Source organism: Ptychodera flava, chromosome 18 (genome assembly GCF_041260155.1).
Source record: "Ptychodera flava strain L36383 chromosome 18, AS_Pfla_20210202, whole genome shotgun sequence".
Taxonomy (NCBI): domain Eukaryota; kingdom Metazoa; phylum Hemichordata; class Enteropneusta; family Ptychoderidae; genus Ptychodera; species Ptychodera flava.
Genome location: NC_091945.1, coordinates 2,280,696 through 2,303,340, shown reverse-complemented (window position 1 = coordinate 2,303,340; position 22,645 = coordinate 2,280,696). Strand labels below are relative to the sequence as shown.

The following is a 22,645-nucleotide window of genomic DNA, read 5'->3' as shown; positions in this document are numbered from 1 at the left end:
AAGAACTGCTCCATGAATATAAACACCTGTTTCAAGATGTTCCAACGAGGACAAACGTCATCTATCACGACGTTGATGTTGGGGACAGTAAGCCTGTAAAACAACATCCATACAGACTGAATCCAACAAAAGCGAAATATCTCCAGGAAGAAGTCAAATACCTGCTGGACAATGACTTTATTGAACCCAGTAAAAGTAACTGGAGTTCGCCGTGCATACTTGTTCCCAAATCAGACCACAGTTATCGTATGTGCACGGACTTTAGGAAGGTCAACACTTTAACAAAGACAGACACTTTCCCAATCCCGAGGATTGATGACTGCATCGACCGAGTGGGAAAAGCTAAGTACGTGACGAAATTTGACCTACTGAAGGGATTTTGGCAAGTCCCTCTGACGGATCGTGCTCGTGAAATATCCGCCTTTGTTACACCAGACGGATTGTTCCAGTACAAGGTGATGCCATTCGGAATGAAGAACTCTCCGGCAACGTTCCAACGGATGATCAACGACGTCATATCCGGGCTAGACGGGTGTGCAGCTTACGTTGACGACGTAGTCCTGTATAGTGACACCTGGGAGGAACACATCAAGCTCATGCGGAAGTTCTTTGAGAGACTGAGCAAAGCAATGTTGACTGTCAACCTTGCCAAATCTGAGTTTGGTTGGGCTAGGGTAACTTACCTCGGACATACTGTAGGACAGGGTGAGGTAAAACCTGTTGATGCCAAAATCAGTGCCATTTCAAGTTTTCCCATACCAAACTGCAAACGACAACTGATGCGCTTTCTCGGTATGGCTGGTTACTACAGAAAATTCTGTCCAAATTTCTCCACAATTACTGAGCCTTTGACTAACTTACTTAAAAAGAAAGTAAAGTTTGTTTGGTCAGAGCAATGCCAACAGGCATTTGATACACTTAAAGCCATACTGCAAAGTGCCCCAGTGTTGTCTGCACCAGATTTCACTTTGCCATTCAAATTAGCTGTAGATGCTAGTGATACGGCTGCTGGTGCTGTTTTATTGCAAGAGGATAGTCATGGTATAGATCATCCTGTTTGCTATTTTTCACGCAAATTTAACAAATCTCAGAGAAATACTCTACAATTGAAAAAGAGTGTTTATCTTTGATATTAGCTTTACAGCATTTTGAAGTTTATGTTACTTCTTCAAATCAGCCAATAGTGGTTCATATTGATCACAACCCTCTTGTTTTTCTGCAGAAATTTAAAGGCAAAAATCAGAGATTGCTAAGATGGAGTTTAATGTTACAGGAGTTTAATCTTGACATTAGACATATCAAAGGCAGAGACAATTTAATTGCAGACTGTCTCTCTCGTATTTAGAGTTTATTGTTGTTCACTTTCAAGAAATTTTATTGTTGTTCACTTTCAAGAAACTTTACTTTAGAGTAAAACAAAATTTGAGTACTTAAATACTTTTCAAGATTACATTTGTAAAAGAAAGATTTTTCTTTGAAAAATTTTCTTTTTTTGAAGAGGGGGTGTGTTATGTAGGTCATTCCCCCACACTCATCATGACCTGAGTTCAATTAGTCTAGAACATTCTCAAGGTCACTGCCCTTGATGACCTCACAACCTTGAATTCAATTAGTCATGTTTGGAATGTTCTGGAAAGTTGATTAGTTGTGTAAGGGAGATAATTTTAGAACAGTAATTAGCATGTCAATAAAAGTTCTAGATTGTTCTTATATGCCTTTATAAAAGGGACGTGCACAGCTTCCAGTCAGACTTTTGGGATCGTGTCTCTTGTGTGTTACTAAACTCCAGCAGTAGTCATTCTCAAGACTTTCCAAGACCTTCACTGCCAACGCTGGATTTATACTTTGGACTTTGTGCAACTACAAGCCTGCAAGCCGAAGGACTGTTCATTCATCCGACTGACTGTTACAACTCTGAGACTGGAGCTTTGCCGTCCCAGCTGAGATAAGTAGTCTGTACACTTTTAAAGCTTGTACTCTGTCCCTAACTTAGCAATTAGTTTTGTTTCGTAATAAATTTTGTTTAAACGTTAACTGCTGAGTTCACCCTTTTGTTCGTTTTCTCTGCACGTAACATTGTACAGTAATGCAGGAAAGACGTAAATCAAATGAAACATCAGTGTAATATATAACGTACTTTTTTGGAAAGAATGCTTAAGTGACGAATACATAAAAAATAGAACTTGGTTTGATAAAAGACTGCCGAATGTCGAAAATATCAAAAGCTTGATTTTGATGATTAGGTGTACAAGAGAAATAGTGTGTAGAAAAACTCACCGAAAGTATGCCAATATGACAAATGTAGCAAATAAAGAAACCAAAGATACTCCACAGCCGACAAAAGTAATAATACTAAGTGCTTTCTGATGTGACTCTGGTATCTGAAATGGAAAATTTCTCACATCATAAGAACGCTAAAATGAAAAGATGTTATATGGAATTAATAACGAAGCAGATTCACTGGTTATATGCAATAGTAAAATTCTACTGTTTGTTGATTTCATGAGTGCTCACACTGTCTTGCAAACAAAAATTTCTACGCAGTAACTCATTAAAACATCTCTCCCCTTGACATTTTGTTCTTGGTATGTCACTTTGGCTGATGAGACAGTGCACACGGGGTTGAAAAGCAAAGCGGGGACTCAATTTACTAAACCGCGCTGCTACTGACGATAGAGTAATCAACTTCATGAGAAATAGATGTGTAAAATATGTATGTTGGCATTGAAGTTATCTGAAGATGCCGAGCAAAATAAAGAGAGACGCAAGACAGCGATTTTTACGTGGTTGATTTGACATTTGCGCTGTCAATGCAGGGATGTGTGTTATGTTGAATAGCAATTGAAACAGTTCTGACTTTACAATGAGTATGTACAGAAAGTACGCGTCCCAGTTCGTGGCAATTATCTTGTGTTCCCCTTTTACAAATCATATCTCTGTCAAATTAGAAATGTGAAGGCCAAATTATCCACCGCCTTTACAGGTAAAGTTCACGACTATTTCGTTCTCATACACAAAAGACTGTATCAGAAATTGTATATCACTATCTGCCGATTTTAGAGATAAACCTTGGCCGATGTACTTTACTATATAAACGTGGTTATATTCTTATTCGATGCACAATTTCAAAACTATGTAGTTAGCGAACCTGCACGAAGCCTATCTCAAATTGGTTAACCAGCTTTTTTGTGCCAGAGTATTGGAAGTTACACTCTTAAGTCAGACGCGTGGTCAAAAGACTGCATATTTCAGTCTTTATGGCTGCGATATTTGTCGATGTACCCAAATCATGCTTTTTTAAAGCTTTACTTACAGTGTTCACTGCAGTTTTGTGGTAAAATAACCGATAACTCATAATCGATGGAAATGGGTTTATGGACAACAGAACCTGAACCACGCTTTTTGAATTTGCAGGTCTCAGGATATCGAGGGTTTGCTGCAATTAGCTATGGTTTTCTTTAGTGCTCTGTTACCGCTGAAAGTATATTTGCGCAACAATTACATCCGACAATAATGTATTTCAGAGCATATCTGTCTAACTGACGCATCACGAACGACAATAATCAGCGTTATGTTCAGAGTACTTGTGCTGCTATTAGTAACGTGCATGAGATGGTGAAGGAAGTCGTTGAAGGTTGGGCTGAAACAATCTTTAGCTTTTCGTAAATGGCTGGAATTGACAGATGACTTTATATTTTATTTCCATTCATTTCATAATTGCTTTTGTGTTATCTAATCTAACTCTATTCAAATTGCGTCTTGGTCTAGGGTCATGAAATGGAAACATGTAAAGTTGAGTAAACGTGTTCTATCATCTGCATGTTTGCAATGGGATTGGTTTGTTTAGAGAAAACATACACGTCTTCCTCGTTCAACTTACGTGGAAATCAACAGGCTGCATGAGAATAGCGAAGCTTGTCAGATGGTTGCAGCTGCAGATTGTAGTATGAAGAGATGTTTCGACAACTTGGCAGCCTTCGTCCGACCATACACTGTCGTGTTAAAATATAGATAGAAGAGACACAGGTGATCAGAGAGTAATATTACTGCTTTCATGGAAACGAGATATAACATCTCTCTGGCATCCTATTGTGAGCGAGAACGCCTGACCTTTTTACACGATAAGGCATTATAAACTGCACGGGTATCGTGTTGCTCCCTATCTGTCTGATCCTCATAGTGTTATTTGTTTGATGAATCACATGCTGGTAGCAACGATAGTCCATGAGTAAACGCAGCACCTAAACTTTTCCTAGGGATCTTGCTTTTCCCGGGGAGGTCAATAGTATTCTCGGTTCGTTCAATATACTATGTATTCGTTATGCCAAGAGTTTCAACCTTAAACAACATTGTGTTCGTTTACTGAGCAAGGTCTTTCTGTTTTCTCGTGTGTAACATCCAGAAAAGAGAAGTAAGATTCAGAGCAATGAAACGTACCCTTTGTCGCTTCCGGTCTCGTTGAGAAATGCACACAATGTCTCATTTCCAACCTAAAATGGAAGTATTGCGTAATCTTATTCAGATACTAGATTATGGGCACTTACGTGGTACTATGGGTAGGCAAAAAGGGGATAAAAGATCCATGTTTGAAAGTTGAGTTAGGAGTGATTTGGTGATAGTCTGAAACATTCAGGGACGTGACAGATAGACACAAGACATACATCGCTTACTTGGCAAACAAACTGAAAGACAGGCACATTGGCAAGCTGACAGATGTATCTCGCTGGATTACAGGTAATTGCCCAAGTATAAGTATATAATTCTTAAAGGGTGGAAGAAAACGTGAAAGGTAGGGGGATAGATTTTAGAATGTCAGATAACAGGTAACGATACGGTTTGTATGGTCATTCACTGTTACTGGTCGTTAGCAGAGAATTTTGTTTGCGTGTTGAGCTTTGCGACAACGCATATAGCATTGGATGATTTTGAAGTTCATAAAAAGAGTATACTTACTGTATCATGATTGAAGCTGAACCAAACATTTTCTTCGAATGGAGAGACTGGCGGTGGATGCAGTTCTAGAGATAAGAGGTTCGAGCCCAGAGTGAGATTCCTGTGAAGAAAACAAATTTACAAAATATTAGTCGCCATTTATTCGTGAATTGAAAGCAGCGTTTATGTTAAAAATACATCATATACGCTTTATGTACATGCTGTGATTCCAAAGTGTATTGATGTATTGCCAAGTGTTAGCGCAGGAGAATGCATCAGTGAATTTGTCGCGTTTTACATATGTCTACTTGAATTTCAAATTAACACATTCAACCATATGGGGCACATTAAAGAACTAAAGGTTTTATTCATTTAGATGCAAAGAAGGAAGCTAGAAACTAGTCAGGGTCTCACGACAAGTTACCTGTGACTTATTTTTGATAATTGGCTGACAGATGTGTAAATCGCATGTTCGATGCCAATTTTGTCTTGATCACCTGGCAAAATGAAAGGAAATAATGTTAAATCCATTAGTAGACTATTACAACGCTACCGATGTTATTTATACGGCTAGTATTCCAGCTTAATTTGCAATATGAGAATATGAAATGGGAAATTAAAAGCTTTAAACAGACAAATCACAAATGTCCTTTTTAACCAGCTGAGCTATCAAATGTTCTATGTTCTGAGCAATACGGTATTTCACGTTTATTCTGAATGTAACTACAGGAAGTAAAATTAATTTGGAATGGTAGCAGAGGATGGTTGTAAGTCCTACCAATGTATTCTGCATAAAGACCTTCTGGAACGGTTACACTGGTCCCGTCACAAAGTTCGGCATCCCAGCCCTTCGAAAACGTTTGGACGTCTAATAACCTATATTCAACTTCTGCGGAGAAAAGGGTACTTTGTTTCAATTTACAGGTGTGCAATAAACATGCAGTTGTAGAGTAATAAGGGAGAAGATATTGCAGTGTTAATTCAGAGATTCTGATCACGTGATAAGCTAGACGCACAGTAAACACATTCTAGTCGTGATTTAACGGGATCTTCAAAAACCAAAGTCCTGCTTTGATCGGCAATGACAGTTTCAAATATCTGAAGTAAAAACAACCCTGTCACTTACTTATGTTTGTGTTGTTTTGGGAGAAAATCTTTATATCGTGATGGACCATGTAATCGATGACGTCATCAGAAAAAGTGTCAATCACGGAAGCAAGCTCTATCGGATCCCTGTCAGTAAACTAATCATAAAACAATGATAATTCAATAATGACGAATAGTCGAATCGAGGAAATCAAAGATCGATGTGAATAACAAATGGCACTTTCTGTTTTCTTGCAAAGCATGTTCTGCTTCAGATAAATTTTTACATGATTGTGTTTATCTACAGTGAGCATGAAAAATTCAAAGTGAATTCAAACGTAAATAATTCGAGTAAACGGAATTTTGATGAAAGGCCATATGGTAATGAAACTCTAAAACCTGGTATGCACGATCTGTCATATAGCGTCAATATGGTTTATTTTTATGTAATTTAAAGTATATATTTGGTACAACAGATATCAACGTGTATTTATATATTTAAGCCTTGAAAACCTCCAAGCAGATTAATTCAGATTTTAATTGTAAATAAAGCAACATGTGTAATTTTCTGGTCAAGCAGGGCTCGTTTACAGAATGCCACTGGCAGTGTTTTAGCATTAGCTTTGTGACCATGGCCTCGACTTGAGAATTTTACTCGCAAGCTTTACACGTTGCGCAACTTTCAAGTGTTCTGCCATTGCGCGATTTATTGTACTCACTCAATTTAATACTATTTGGAATTTTCTATCACAAGTATTATTAACATCTGTCCCGATCAGTTGGTTGCCTACCTTACCAACAAGGTCCCATTGGTTTCCATAATCAGCATTCAACATGTTGTTAACTGTCTTTATGGAGTTCTAAGGAAAGACATAAAATATGACACGTATGAATGGGACTCAATCGCGTATCTTGGCAATATGTGTTGAATATTTCAAAATATCTGAAGTAGTACTACCTGAAAGACATGGATGACGTATAAGAAGTTTTCAAGACGTCGTAAATCAAATAAACTCAAAGTGAAAGTACGTTTACACCGTAACTATGGGAACGGCTTTGCGAACTTCTTAGATGTTAGCCTACAGAGTAGATGACTTTACGATATGCATAAAATGCCTGTTATGAAGGTGTCGGTGTGATGGATAAATATAACTAAGATTTTATTCACTTTTTGTACCAAAACGATATATCTCAAGGGGAGAATGATTCAACAATAGCAGAGAGCGTTGATTGACTTAAGAATTACCTCAATAAATGTATTGCGTCCTGCAATCGTTAATTCATTGTCAGGTAAGGGATTGTTAACAAGTATGTCTCTAAATAAAGTAAATGCTATTTCAACATCCTTTGGGTACAGCAAGCTGGAAAATGTAATATGCTGTAACCTTGACAACGTCTGGAACAAGACTACGGGATTCTTTTCGCTGTCCATGTACTGCAATAAATGAAACGGAAACATTGCGATAATATAAAAGCTAAATAAACAAATTGTAAATAGTATAAGCTTACACTTTACACTTAACAACTCTCTCGTCTAAGCTCTTGGTCTCCGTAACCGCAAAGCAACGTCTGGAATCGTGCCTTTGAGTATTGGACTTCGAGCACACATATAAATTTGAATAAGCAAGAACTCACAAGTGCGAAATAATGATACACATTGCTTCGCAATATTTCGTGTTAGATTTCGAAAAAGATTACGCCATAATGGTCAGATGTAATAGGGAAAGTCAAAATGATAAATTTATGATTATTCACTTCAATGTTTAATGTTTGACTGCTGGCCTGTCTAATAAAGTGCGCCATGCGGCAACATCGGTTAGTGACTGTGTTCTTCCCGTGCATATAAAGGCAATGGTATTGGGCCAGACGGTAGGTTTTGAAGTCTTAACGGACACGTAGATACTGCCTTAGCTGCTGCAAAGGTTTCAGTGGCAGAAAATAGACTTCAGATTGGTGAGGTTTGGGGATGATTTCACGGTCTCTTGTGATAAGGGACAGTCTGAAGACCCTCTTTATCTTTTTTGATATGCAAACCAAATTAACTTTTTACTAGCAATTATGAACATATATTTTGTTTGTATATTTGTAAGCCTGTCTGTCTGTTTCATTTGTTTCTTTGAAATATCTTTCCGTAAATAGACGTAGTACCTCATCTGACAGGTTCAGAAGTTCTTCATTCCAGCAGTTGTCGTAGTAAGTGTCATTCAAAATCTGCGTACACAGATCCATTGACCAACCTAGGATATTAGAGACAAGACACTCAAAGTAGGGCTAAAACTTGGATAGAAACGTAAGTAAGGTTAACGTCAATGATTGTGCGACTTTATTTGAGAATTATTCATAAAAACTATATACGCAAGGAAGCCTCAAATTGTGGTTATAGGAGAAAACATCCCCTATGAATTAATTTTGGTGAAAATAGGCCGCTTTGCGGCTTTGTGCGTAATAACTGAGAAAGCCTTAAAGGTTAGGGTCAGAGTTCAAGTACATAGCCAAAGGCTTCATGAAAGTCATAACGGTTCTCATCAAAGTCTACATCTACCCAATCTTCACTCGCCTAAAATCTTTGATAAAATTTGATAATCCCATTACTGTGACCATACAAAATGTTATCAAATAGTCAAAGTACACAACAAAGATTCTTCGATATGTAAAACTACATAATCTTTACTGTACCTACTCGTTTTTGACGTTCCTGTTTGGTAGGTCAAGGTGAAACCGGACGTCGATGATGTCACTGTCGACATTGAATGACCTTGACCCATCGTGGTAAGTCTGCGAGTGGTTTGATGTTTCGATGCAGGCAGGTTTGTACTTTTCAGTGTACTGGTCATGAGGAGTGTTGTTGGTGGCGGGGGCAGGGTCGAAGGTACAATCTCGGTTTCGCAGAGTAAGCCAGTATATGCACCGCCACAGTCACACCTGAATCCACCGATAGCGTTGGAGCAAATGCCACCATTGAGACAAGGCGAAGACCGGCACTCGTCCTTAACTGTTAAAATAGTTTGAGAAATGCAATTTTAAAAATAGTGAAAATAGCACGCTCAAGTCAATTAAAGGGACAAAGTCGGCCATTTTTTCATGAACTTTGTATGATACGAGATACTACTTATATTGATTGACATTTTGAAAGATACTGAATAAATGGGTGACCATGCATGTATTCGACTGCGACTTTAGACATGGTAAAAGAAACTATCGCGAACATGAATGCTGTGATTTCATCGTCTAAAACTGGGGTCGAATACATGCATGGTCACCCATTCATTCAGTATCTTTCAACATGCAAAACAATATAAATTGTAGCTCGCATTAAAAAAAAATCATGAAACATGGCCGACTTTGTCTCTTTAATGGAGAACTTAACGATTCTTAGGTAAAGCGAATTTCAGGATAAACATTTACTGGTTAAGGTGACCCGACTTTTGCTATCAGCTGGTTCGGTAGTAGTCAAACAACACGGCGACTGAGTCGACTATATTGACAGAGAGTTAGCTTATCACTTAATCAAGATTACATTAAGTATATTGGAGAATACCTAAAAAACTTCGAGGGTAAAATTCGTTCGATTAGACAAAATTACAATTTCGACAATCCACAAAAATTAAATTTTGACTCAACGACCTTAAAAGTAAGGCTGAATAGTCTCCATATACTTTAGAAAAAACTGATCCGGAGGTCATTCACTTTGACGTCAACTTCGGCATAATTTCGCAACACCTACACTTGTTACCTGTCGCCGAGTGACAAATAAAGTCTTGAACTTGTACACAAGGCCATAAAATGGCTGCGATATTAACGTAGAAGAGTGAAAGGGGTTTGATCATGCATGATATCCATCCACATGTGTAGTGGATATCATGCATAGTGGATATCATATGACGTGTTTGCATTTATATTTGGGTGGCCACTGTACAGATTGTATATAGGAGGCGTCTTTACGAACTCAAGAGAAGAGAATGTAGACAGCAGGTAGATAACAATCAAAAGGGAAGAAATGACAACACCTGGAAATATCTAACATCGATGTTAAAACAGGACTATCTTTGAAGACTTTGAACCATTGCCTTTGTTCTTTATGCTGACCTTATCTCACTAGCTATTCCCCGAAGGGAGAAGGGGAGCCGTAATAAAAATTAAGTGATTTATTCGTCCACTGCACTTATTTATTCATTTATTTATTTATTTATTTATTCATTTATTTATTTATTTATTTATTTATTTATCTATTTATTTATTTATTCATTTATTTATTTGTTTATTTCAAAATATCCACATTATGTGTTTGCTGTCTCTCGTCAAGTTAATTGGTGTTTACAGCAATTAGGCCTATGTAATTTCATGTGAGGGTGGTGAGATAGTCAGTAATCTGGTAAATATCTTTATCATAATGGTTTTGCCATGGTAGCAGTGCTTATCGCATAAGTTACTGATGAGAGTTCTGAGACAACTCATAAATATTCGGGGTACCGGGCACAACACGAAACAGTGGAGTAGTGAGAACAATAACTATGAATTCATTATCACAGTGTATGAATAGTACATTATGTAGAATTGTGCACCTGGTTTTGCAAAGAAAAGGCTACAAGCCAATAGCACGGACTGGAAAGGCCTCTACAACTATGTACCTGTTAAGGAGCCTATAAGACTTGAGTAGAACCATACTACTGACTATACTAAACTCCGCTAGACCAGGACACTGAGACACCATGTGCAAATTCGTGATAGAGCGTTGTTGAGGACTTGACAACCCGCAAACACAGAGAAACATGGACAGAGTCGCAACGGGCATTGTTTCATGCGTGAAGCGGTTACGTAACCCATCCATGTTCGCCTCGCCCCAGGTTGCTCTCGCCTCTCTTTTCCGAAGAGTGCCGACCATGCATCCTTCGGGAATTTTCGGATTTTCGCCGACTGTTAAGCGAAAGTACGTTCGGCAAAGTTTGTGTTGTTGTTGTCGTGTGGTGCTGAGCGGAATTGACGTGCTGGCGAAAACGGGAGTGTTTTGAGCTTCAGGAAAGTAAGTTTTACCGTTTTAAAAATTCCTCTCATATTTTTATGAATATATAATGAGTGTGTTTGAACCAAATGTGAAAGTCTTTTATCGATACTGTCTGGTTTTACTCAATGGTTTACGGTCAGTCATACCGTCTTTTACACGTGCGTCAAGGAAGGACATGTTTATGAAACTACTGGCGTGTTATGTTTTGATTGGCGTGAAGCAGTGTTTCTGGCCTGAGAGCTCACAAAGTAACTGTGGTTGCTACGCGACTGGAAGTACGATGCAATCTCGTCGTATTTTTCTCATAATCTCGTGAAATTATCAACCACAAACAAAACCTCCAAAAGATTTAACACCTTTGAAGCTCATTTTAATATGAAAAGCCAATAGTCTACCGAGACGACCACGGAACACAAGGCATGCCGCGTTACCAGGCTGTCTATACTATTTGTCTGTGCCGCAAACAAGCCTTCAGCAAGAATTGGGCAAGTCGTGATCATATGAAATCACCATCTGTCTAACCCGTTATTTATTCTATGTTATTTATTCTATGTCCTTGTGTTGCATGATATGAGCTTAGGAAATATATACGCTCATATAGTCGTAAACTTTTAAATCTGTTTGTCTTGATTTTTTCGCTTCACTATGAGTCCCAAAGCAAATAGAACCCAGTCACATGGGTTTTGGGTAGGTGAATTTCTGCACTGTTTGGAATATATCCAAGCCTTGTGAAAGGTTATTGATATTGCGGATTCTTTAAGTCCTAATAAATTCATAATACTGTACAAATAACAAGAACAATACAGTAGACAATCTAGTTACCATGCTCACAGATATATCCATTTTTTTTATTGCAGCCTTCTGTCTTCCACATATCACTTTCAAACATTATTGTGCACATGTCAGCGGCAGGGTTCCAAGAATCCCATGGGAGGGTGTAGTCAAGCTGATTCATTGACTCTCCTGTCCACCATTTTGTTTTATCAGCATCGTAACCTATCCAGTACGGTCCTCCATTATATATCGCCCTGGAAAATGCAAGCCTTGTTACATACCTTGGATTTTAAAGTGAGCAGCCAGAATTCCGCCACATACCAAGAATAGAGTTAAACAGTGATTGATCTAAATTTTCAGTTCTAAACATAAGCTTAGTCATAAACACAACAACTATTTCCAAATCAAGCTGCTCCTTTGAAGATGTCCTACAAATTTAAAGGGGTGGGAGTTACATTGTTATGCGAACCATAATTTTTGACGAACTCATGGCCATCCGTCGATTATTTATGGACATAATAAATTCTTTGAGACAAAGTTTTAGGTGGTTACTGGTTAGACTGTTGAAATCATGTTTAAGTTATTCCTTGCTAACATTACATTTTAGCGATAAACATAACACCTTAGCGTAATTATCTTCAAGTAACAGTTTATGGCATGTATAGAAATTGTCTCTGATTCGAAAGAACGACCCATCTTGAAAACGTGTGACATATCGGTACAAGCTAAGACATTTTGAGGGCGTTTGCACTTACAGACGAAACGAATGTAAATTTCAATTGTCCCTTTTCAAACTTACATCATGCTCAATAAAAATTGTCGTTTATCATCAACAGGTATGCTAACTAGTGTACCATCATTAGGTGAACACTGGGTGTCCTTGGCCGTGAAGTATGGCTCTTTAGCCGACCACTCCATCTTAATACATGACGTAGGATACGCCAGCCATGTCGGAGGGCATAGATCTACTACAGCTGAAATGAAAAACACCGCTTTATGTCATATCTGCGTAGATACAAAACAACAAACAAGCAGACATAAAAGTGATAGTTTGCTTTGATCACAGGATGTCTGATCTGCTTTAAATCTGAAGTAAGAAGACTTATTGTTCTATCGTTGAACAAAAACGAGAAACGGGTACAATGGTTCTTCTTTGAGTTTAGCTTAAACGGTGCATGATCGCTAAATAAAATTCCACCATATTTTAATGAAAGCCGCGTATGAAAGACCAAACTAAGGTTATTCCTGTCAAGAAATGATTCACAGTAAATCTAAAGAGTTTTTATAGGATTTTGCCAATTGTGTTCGCTATTATTGCTTGTTGTTTTTGAGGTTATCTGTTAATTCTTTTTATCCCTTGCAAATGTCCTGAATTTTGTCTCGGCAGCTCCTCCTCAGGTGACGAGTCGCCTTGGCAAAATGCTATCTATCAAATAACACTCTCTACTCATGTCTTTTGGAAGAAAAACGGGCCGCCAAATGGGTGACCTTTTAATTATAAACCGTAACTACCAAGTTATTCATCAAATTGTTGATCCATAATACGCAGCACAAAATGTGTGCCTTACAATACTCAGTCTGCTAATAACTGTAAATTACAATAATTGTGCCACCTATTGGTGGTCTTTTAACAATACAACAAATAAATGAACTCCAGAAAAATCTCTGTAACATTTTATGAAGATTCTCCCCATCTTGTGGGGTCCCAAATCAAGAGCATCACGCGAAACAAAAGTGGAGAGAATGAACAAACAAAGTTTGAAATTTGGCTACAGGCCATCTTTTTTCAAAATTTTTCGTACCAGCAAATTGGAGCAAGTCCCTACAACATGAACCAATAATTAGATATTATTCCCTAATATTTTTCTTCGTTCAGCGAAGGAAAATACGAGTGACGTAATGACCGTGTCACCACGAGTCGAAGACGAGTGGTGACACGTTCATTTCGTCACGAGTATTTTTCGAGCTGAACGAAGAAAAATATTAGGGAATAATATACTTATCACATGCACAAGCCAAGAAGTCGTTATTTTTTGCAAAATAAAATAACTTTTCCATGACGATTCCGTGTTTAAACTTTTGAACTACTTTAGGAATACATATCAGTACGCCGTGCACAAGTTGTCAATCATTTCCAGTCTGCAGTCGTCTGTCGTGTGTGTTAGCGCTCACGTACGTTCGTGTGTGGAGCAAATGACAGCTCTCGGTCTACACGTAGGCTACCTTCCGCAAAGTTATACTCTATTTCACAGATAGCATAGTCCTAGAAATTCATCACAGACGAAGGTACGCTATTTTTCGGGAACAAATATCGACTGAATCTCGACGGCGCGAACACTGTAAACGTCGCGCCTGACCCTGTTTGCAATGCGTACGGAACCCACAGTATACGCGACCAGCTTCGAGTTCGTTGTTTCCGCAAATTATTCACGTAATTCCTTCGGAATATACAGGCGGTACTCTTGTGTTTACATTGTTCGGATTAGTAATGTCGTAGTCTGTGAAAATATCGATTTCATTACATGACTTTTGATCGTGGGAGAAACATCGGCCGCCATGTTGTTTGTTTACATATTTACGAGCACACCGAAGATCGACCAAAAAAAAGGTCCGACGCACCAAAATTGATGACATAGACGCGGGTTGTCGTGACGTAGAACGACCAGAGAATAAATCCCGTATTTTTTGTTCGGAGACGACAAACTTGGCTTGTGCATGTGATAACAGAAAAGAATTACTCTTGAAAGAAAATGTTGGTACATCAAATCAACAGGAGACTTACTTGACGACCTTTGACATATCGGTCTGTAAGTAGCGTCACAATCCTTTGTTTCCCACAAACAACCTGTTTCATCAGAGTTTAATATTACACATTGTTTTTGAGTATCTGGTTCATCGTCATCGTCATTCCAATTATCCCAGGTCAAAGGTTGCCCATCGTCCCAAGTGTATTGCGCCGGCGTCGTGGCAAATTTGACACCTATCCAAAAAGAGTTAGACTCTGTTCTGTAATGAATTAAAAGATGCAATGTAATCAAGCGTAAAATGTCAAATAGAAAATATAGTGGTCTCTTTAACCCTTAACCTGCCAAGTTCATATTTCACCAATAGGTCAAGCTGGTTTAAACACAGACAAATAGAAACAGACTGGCAACGGGTATTGTTCAAAGCGTGAAGTGGTTATGTAAGTCATCCATGTTCGCCTAGCCTCAGGTTGCTCTAGCCTCGCTTTTCCGAAGAGTGCCGACCATGCACCCTTCGGTAGTTTCCGGATTTTGACCAATTTGTAAGCGAAAGTATGTTCGGCAAAGTTTATGTTGTTGTCATGTGGTGCTAAGCAGAATCGGCGTGCTGGCGAAAACGGGAAAGTTTTGAGCTGTGGGAAAGTGAGTTTTACCATTTTAAAACTTTTTATGAATATATAATGAGTGTGTTTCAACCAAATTTGAAAATATTCTATCGATACTGTCTGGTTTTACTCAATGGTTTACGGTAAGTCATATCGTCTATTAAAAGTTAGTCATTGAAGGACGTGTTTATGAAACTGCGGGCGTGTTATGTTTTGATTGACGTGAAGCAGTGTTTCTGCCCTGAGAGCTCACAAAGTAAGTATCGTTGCTACGCGACTGGCAGCACGATGCCATCTCGTCGTACTTTTTGCATAATCTCGTGCAATTATCAACCATGAACAAAGTCTCAAAAAAATCTAACACCTGTGAAGCTCATTTTAATATGAAAAGGGCAAAGTCTACCGAGACGACCATGGAACAAAAGCCATGCCGCGTTGCTAGTCTGTGTTTTCTATTTGTCTGCGGTTAAAACTAGTAAAGCAAAACATGTCCCATACAGTGCATTTTAACAAAGACTTGAAGATTTGAAGGTCCCTGAAGACAGAGATACTGTAAACATGATTTTTACAGAGTAAAGCTGCTATAACATACCAAGCCAAGTGGATGAAAGTACATATGGTTTTGGCTCAATACCACTTTCACTGACTTGGCAGATAGGGAAGTGGCAGGTAAAGGGTTAATGGATTTGAACTAGCGAATGGTTCAGTTTGACAACTGTCTGACTAGCTTGGAGATTGAATCTTCCTGTGAATTGTACAATGTTTCCTTTTACACACACACACCCATCCAGACACCCACCCAGACACACACACAAACATAAACAAACACACAAACGCAGATATATATTATATATATATATATATATATATATATATATATATATATAATATATATATATATATATATATATACACATATATGTGTGTGTATGTGTATGTATATATGTATGTATGTATGTATGTATCTATATATATATATATATATATATATATACACATATATGTGTGTGTATGTGTATGTATATATGTATGTATGTATGTATGTATGTATATATATATATATATATATATATATATATATATATATATATATATATATATATATATATATATATCGAAGTACCAAGTGGGAAATTACATTGCTCGATGCTAAGCAGAGCGTTATAAATAAGCAGATTACTTCAAGTACAAAGTAATGAAATCTATTACTTCAGTTTCATGCATCCTGCAATCCTCAGATAGAAGTGAAAGGATTTCTAGCTCGACACTCTTACATATATGATTGGGACGAACCATTCTATTTGTAGGTGGTGTTAAAATGCAATAAATAATATTTGTTTTGGTGGCGGCATTTTGAAACCAACTCAGAGCGTTTGTTTAATAGTGTAGATTTGTAAGCAAAGATAATGTGCACCTTTTCTGATATACAAAGATTACATCGCTTGTTCATGTTAGAGTAGCTCAATGCTTTATCAATGATTGACCATGAAATATCAAAGACTTGGCCCTTATTTCTTAAATTCCATACAAATTTTGACAACTCGGTGTCGTTTTTGTATCTCTCGTTACGGAACGATTTCATATGGTTAGTGTAGCGCGTCTTGATGGTGTTAACAGTGAGGCCGATGTAAACCCTCTCCCCGTTGTCCTCCGTTGATACTTTGGCCTTGTACACCACGCCTTTGACTTGACAGTTACCCTTCAAGGGGCATGCCGACTTAACCCTGCAATTACAATCAGCTGGTTGGTCCTTACGCTGTTCTCCGGTGATTACCCTCTTATTATGCGATTTGATTATACTTGCCATATTCTTCATACAGCTATAACTCACTTTAATTGTGTTTCTGTTGAAGATCTTGTGAAGTTTAGACCCCTTTGGAAAATGTTTGTCAACAAGTTGAAGAAATTTCCTGCCGATGTTAGTTTCCACGTTCTTGCTGAAAGGGGGTTGAACCACGTGATATGACGCTTCCTGTTATTGCTTATCTCCACAAGGTTGCGTGTTATCACCTACTCTATTTTCTATTTACACAGATCACATGAGGTGCAATACTGCAATATCTTGTTTGTTCAAATTTGCTGATGACATGGCTCTTGTTGGGCTACTTAAAAAGGAAGATTCTCTTTCTGAATATTTCCAGAATGTTGAAATTTTAAAGAGCTAGATAGCGTTTTAGATATGAATATTGGTAAAACAAAAGAACTTGTAATTGGTCGTAAAGTTTGCCCGGATTTTACTCCTGTCACAATCAACGATGAATCTGTTGAAGTCGTTTCATGTTTCAAATACTTAGGTTCATTTCTAGATGAAAAACTCACATTTGATGAAAATACTGACTATATAGCGAAAAAGTCCCAACAAAGATTATACCTTCTCAGGAAACTCAAATCGTTCAATGTGAGTCAAAATATCTCACAAATGGTGTACAGATCCCTCATCGAGAGTGTTTTAACCTATAATATCATTTTGTGGTATGGTAATTTGACTGTCAGAAACAGAAGTAAGCTTTCTCGTATTGTGAGGATGGCAGAAAAAATTATTGGCTGTCGTCAAAATTCCCTTGTAAATTTCTACCAGCTGGAATGAAAAGGAAAGCGCAGAACATTGTCAATGATTCTGATCACCCACTTCATGGTTATTTCCAGAAGCTCCCGTCAGGGAGACGTTTTCGGGTTCCTCGTGCAAAGAAAAACCTCTTCAAAAAGTCATTTCTTCAATCAGCAGTTTCAATTTTAAACTCCAGTTTGTCCTTTGTTGTTTCCGTGTGTGTTTCAAATTTTGTATCTATGTCGCTACTTTGTGTGTTTTTTTAAGCATTTCAATGTGTAATAGCGTCCCTTTTTATATAGAATGCTCTTGCTAGTTGTACTATTTTAATTTGTATATGATGAGCCTGAAGGCAAATTTCTACATTTATTGTGGATAATAAAGTAATTGAATTGAATTGAATTGAATTGTCCTCGCTGATTGGTTGGTCTTGGCAAATTCAATTTGCTCGGTGTAACCGCTTGCCTTTAGCGCCGTATTGTATTGACCTTTATGTTTACCAAAGATGCCCTTATCACTAGATATTGTTGAGATGCGTTTGCTTATTGCGTCAGGTATGTGATTAATAATGGTTGGCGGGTGATTAGACTGCTTATGGTCATACATTGTTTGGTCGTTCGGTTTACGATACGGGTAGAACTTGCCGTCGTTCAGATTAAATGTCACATCCAAGAAGTTTGTTATCTTCTGGTTTGTCTCAATCGTGATTCTCAGGCCAATGTCATGAAATATCTTTGTGATTTCCTTTCTGATCTTATCCGCCTTGCTGGCCGTGATATTTTTGAGTACACCAAGCCTGTCATCTCCGTATAAGCCGATATGATTCTTATCATACTTCTTGGCGAGTGTGCTAAGTACATCCAGACCCACCAGTTCGCATATTTCAGCACCATCGAAGCTGCCCATCGCCAAATCGAATAAATCCTTATTCCCCGGTGTTATGTCGTCAAAGTGGAGGGTCTTCCTCGAGTGCATTATGATATCAAACACTTCATCAGAAATTGAAGTATATTCTCTCACAAAATCAAGTGATTTACGCAAGAGATCTTCTGAGATAGATGGATGACAATGTCAAATGTAATGAATCTACATTTTTATCCCGTATCCCCTTGAACCAGTCAATGACAGCTGATGAGTTCGTTCGTTAGTATAATGGCAACTCTTACAACATAGTATGTACATCAAACTTTTTTTCGTTCGTGCATGTTGAAATCGTAATATTTACTCTCTTTTGAAATGCACTTTAATGCTGGGGGAAACTAAGACGATTTCTACCAATAGCTTGACTTGTTTATCAATTGAGAATATCACACTTACATGGAATTGCAGAAATTTAGCATCTCGTCGTAAGTGGGAAATATCGCTATACTTGCTTCTTTGGTAGTGCAATAGTGTACTGCATGGTGTCTCTCCATTTCCAAGGAGATTTCTTCGTAAAAACACTGTGACCCGTCAAGACTTGCAATCCAACCGCTCGGACATGCTGAACGATAAACGGTAAACAAAACTGTCAACATTAACTTTTCAACAACACTCTGATTATTTTGTTTTCAAAACAATTCACGACTGAAAACGATCAAAATACCATTTATTTAATAAATTTAAGACATGTCAAGGAAACATATTTGGAAATCGTCCTTGTAGTTTTTGATATGTTGCTGACCTGAAGATTACACAGCGAAGTGACACGATCTTGCTTTCATATGACAGGAACGTATTTGCGAATAGACTTTAAACGTTGCATGGCGACAAATTTGAGTTCCAAATATTCGTTATTTTAGGTGATGTTTGCTCTCATACCGAAAACATGCAGAGTAACTATTTTGGTCATGAAACGGGTCGTCATAAGGTTCGTTGAGGAAAGTTTGAACAAAGTTTAAATCTTCTAAATTTCGAAGTACGCTCATAAGGCTTTCATTCCGTACTGAAAAGTGCATTCATCTACAATTCGAAAGTTTCTGTTATTTTACTCTATGACTTTACAATGATACGTTGCGTCGCAGCTTTTCCCGCCAATGCATTACAGTGGTCGTATTTCGTGAGAATATAGCAAAAACGGATCGATGTTATATTTTGCAAGCGTGGTTTTAATGCAAGGTACACAGAACGAAAATGTCAACACGAGAAGCTTTTACAATGACATTGGAATATCATGATTGGGTATAACCTTCGAACTGCTTGTAAAGAAGACCTTTAAATTAGAGTTTCTGTGAGACGAGGAGACATGTCATTTTGCGTGGGTAAGTCTCGCCTTCCCATATAGGTAATGATGATTAAGTGTGATTTAGAGATCACGACAGAAGTCTTCAGTTGAAACCACATTCAATGTAAAGATTACTTCATCTTCAGGCAAATTTTGTCGAACAAATTACTTCCGATACCGAGAGTCTTAAGTCACTTCTTATATATGACTGTACCGATAGAAACCGTAGTCAAGGCAACGTCAATGTATTTCATTGTTTGTATAGTGATTTAGACCTACCACCCCTACTGCTTTTCCAGAAGATCAGAATCTGAAAGTAGATCAGAATGTTGGAAGTAGATTACAAATCGTAATTAGTGGAGTGAGGCTTTGAAACCAACTCATAGACTGCCACTCGTTAATGACGGTTTCCGTGACATATAGTATACCCTACCCTACTATCCCAGTATACCCTACCCTTCTATTCCAGGAGGCGCAGTCATGACTAACGATTCCAATTAAAAGTAGAGATAAGAAACGCTGCCACAGGTTTACATACGAAGTTCCGGAAAATCTTAGATCAGTAAACTCAAGTCTGAGTTTTTGACAGCGACAGCAACTGCCAATCAAGTATTACAGATTTTATTCTAGCAAAAATAGTAACTATGTGACTTCAACATCATATCGTTGTACGTGCTGTCGACTACGAAATCTCTACACTCGGCCTTTGGCCCTTATCCTGTGTTCAGTAAACATGGCGACAAAAATTCAGACACATGTCGGTGTCTTGCATGTACGTTCGACGTGGTCGTAAGAAACACAAATCTATGATGTCAATTTCACCTTCGACTCGTGTAACTTATCTGATAATCAATATTTGCATAAATTAATTTGCATTTTAATTGCTAAAATAATATCGGTTAAAGAAGTAGATAAAACTGACATGTCATTCCGTTTTATTGTACAGTGTCTGAAGAAAGCAATGCCATCACCCGTCCGGCGTTCTGTCTATTTGCTTGCAAACACATCAAAGACGAAATGCCGCTATCAGGAAATTGAAATACTGAAGAGAACAAATAAAAAACAATTTATAAAATCCTTACCAAGAGTACCACACTGTTCTGCATCTCGTATCAAGTGGTAAGGTACCGTGGATTTATTTCTTTTCGTTTTTACTGTAGGTTGTGAAATCTGAATCAATCTGCAAAGGCATATAAATTGAAAAAATATTACACATGTAATGTCAACTTTTGGCGGACACAAAAAGTCATACAATCATCATTTGAGAAAAATGACCCGTAAGGATTGTACCTGTTTTTATTTCATAAGTGTACCGAACTATCTATTAACAACCGACATGGTCCCTACTCCCGTGAGGAAAGGCCGTACACTGGAATGTCATTATTGAGTGTGACAAAAAAAGCTTAATTATTGACAGAGAAGACAAACTTCACGAATACCACCTTTAATACGTCAGTGGCGAAGCAGTGTGTCTTTCTTAACCTTTACCTGCAATCTTTATGCGGAAGAATCATTTACTTATACATAATAGAGACAGACAGACTAACACACACATACACACGTCTATATATATATATATATATATATATATATATATATATATATATATATATATATATATATATATATATATATATATATATATATATCACAAATTACTTCAAGTACAAAGTAATAATATCTGTTACTTAGGTTTTATGTATTATGTTTCATGCTGAAGTAACATATATTATTACTTTGTTCTTAAAGTAATTTGTCTTGTTGATTATAACGCTCTGCTTGCCGCATCGAGCACTGTAATTTTCCCACGAGAATATCTGTGTACGTCGATATATAGAGATGTAATTTGAAATATATAAAGTTAATTACAATGAAACCCATAGAAAATGCGAAAAAGCAGTGTGATCGTAATCTCTGTAAAATGTTCTACTGTGTGATTTAATCAGCCTCATGTATTTAGTGACTTCGTCTGTTCATTTTGTTAGAGGTCAAGATATTGCCGTAGAAGGGTATATCTACCGACTAAGACAATCAAAACTGGTTTATTATCGGTTCACCAGTGTTTGATTGGAGTTTTAAATAGCTACAGACACTTGCCGAAACGAAGTAAGCATTAAAAAGCCACAAAGATTTGATGGTCGACGACAAAAATCGATAGCAGCTATTTTATTTTGTTGCTAATTACGCATACGCTTTGGGCCAGTTTTACTGTCCAGATACGGATGTTCGTGTCTTCTTTCGAAATTAGATTTTTTGTCGGTACTTTATTTTGCCGTTGACTTCATTTACCATAGTCTTTAAAGGCTTTTCTTGTGTCTTTACATCTCATGGTTACTTAATGTTGAGATGGGAGACCTTTCTAGACAGATTTCGAAATTTTACATACAATAAAATTACGTTTTTCACACCGAAATGTCAAACATGTGGTTTAACGAGCTCTATACACAAATCTTCAAAAAGAAGAGAATAGGTGGAGCACATAAAATAAAAGAAGACGTTTACCGGCGAAAACAAGTCGCCGTATAGATAGATAGATAGATAGATAGATAGATAGATAGATAGATAGATAGATAGATAGATAGATAGATTTTCCTTTTACTTTTTGTACATGTACACGTCAGAAAAACTATCACAAAACTATCTGTTATATTTTTACTTTGATGATGCTGTACATATGCATTCATTTCATCAACGTATTAATGACGATGCTAACAATATCGACAGATTAACTTCCATCGACGTGCGTATTAG

At 37.5% G+C, this 22,645-nt stretch overlaps 1 protein-coding gene across 1 annotated transcript in view; it reads right to left on the bottom strand.

Moving 5' to 3' along the window:
• Positions 1 to 22,645, bottom strand: part of LOC139116673 (adhesion G protein-coupled receptor L4-like) — a 45,777-nt gene that overhangs the window by 13,715 nt on the left and 9,417 nt on the right. Inside the window, exons 2-18 of the mRNA XM_070679259.1 lie at positions 20,977 to 21,074; positions 20,174 to 20,204; positions 19,009 to 19,174; positions 14,577 to 14,800; positions 12,594 to 12,768; positions 11,843 to 12,048; positions 8,699 to 9,010; positions 8,167 to 8,255; positions 7,265 to 7,453; positions 6,810 to 6,878; positions 6,059 to 6,176; positions 5,711 to 5,821; positions 5,357 to 5,429; positions 4,954 to 5,053; positions 4,438 to 4,490; positions 3,881 to 3,992; positions 2,278 to 2,381 (exon numbers count right to left, since the gene is read on the bottom strand). Coding sequence (XP_070535360.1) covers positions 2,278 to 2,381; positions 3,881 to 3,992; positions 4,438 to 4,490; positions 4,954 to 5,053; positions 5,357 to 5,429; positions 5,711 to 5,821; positions 6,059 to 6,176; positions 6,810 to 6,878; positions 7,265 to 7,453; positions 8,167 to 8,255; positions 8,699 to 9,010; positions 11,843 to 12,048; positions 12,594 to 12,768; positions 14,577 to 14,800; positions 19,009 to 19,174; positions 20,174 to 20,204; positions 20,977 to 21,000 — 2,156 coding nt within the window. The 5' untranslated portion in view covers positions 21,001 to 21,074. The remainder of the gene's footprint in view (positions 1 to 2,277; positions 2,382 to 3,880; positions 3,993 to 4,437; positions 4,491 to 4,953; positions 5,054 to 5,356; positions 5,430 to 5,710; positions 5,822 to 6,058; positions 6,177 to 6,809; positions 6,879 to 7,264; positions 7,454 to 8,166; positions 8,256 to 8,698; positions 9,011 to 11,842; positions 12,049 to 12,593; positions 12,769 to 14,576; positions 14,801 to 19,008; positions 19,175 to 20,173; positions 20,205 to 20,976; positions 21,075 to 22,645) is intronic.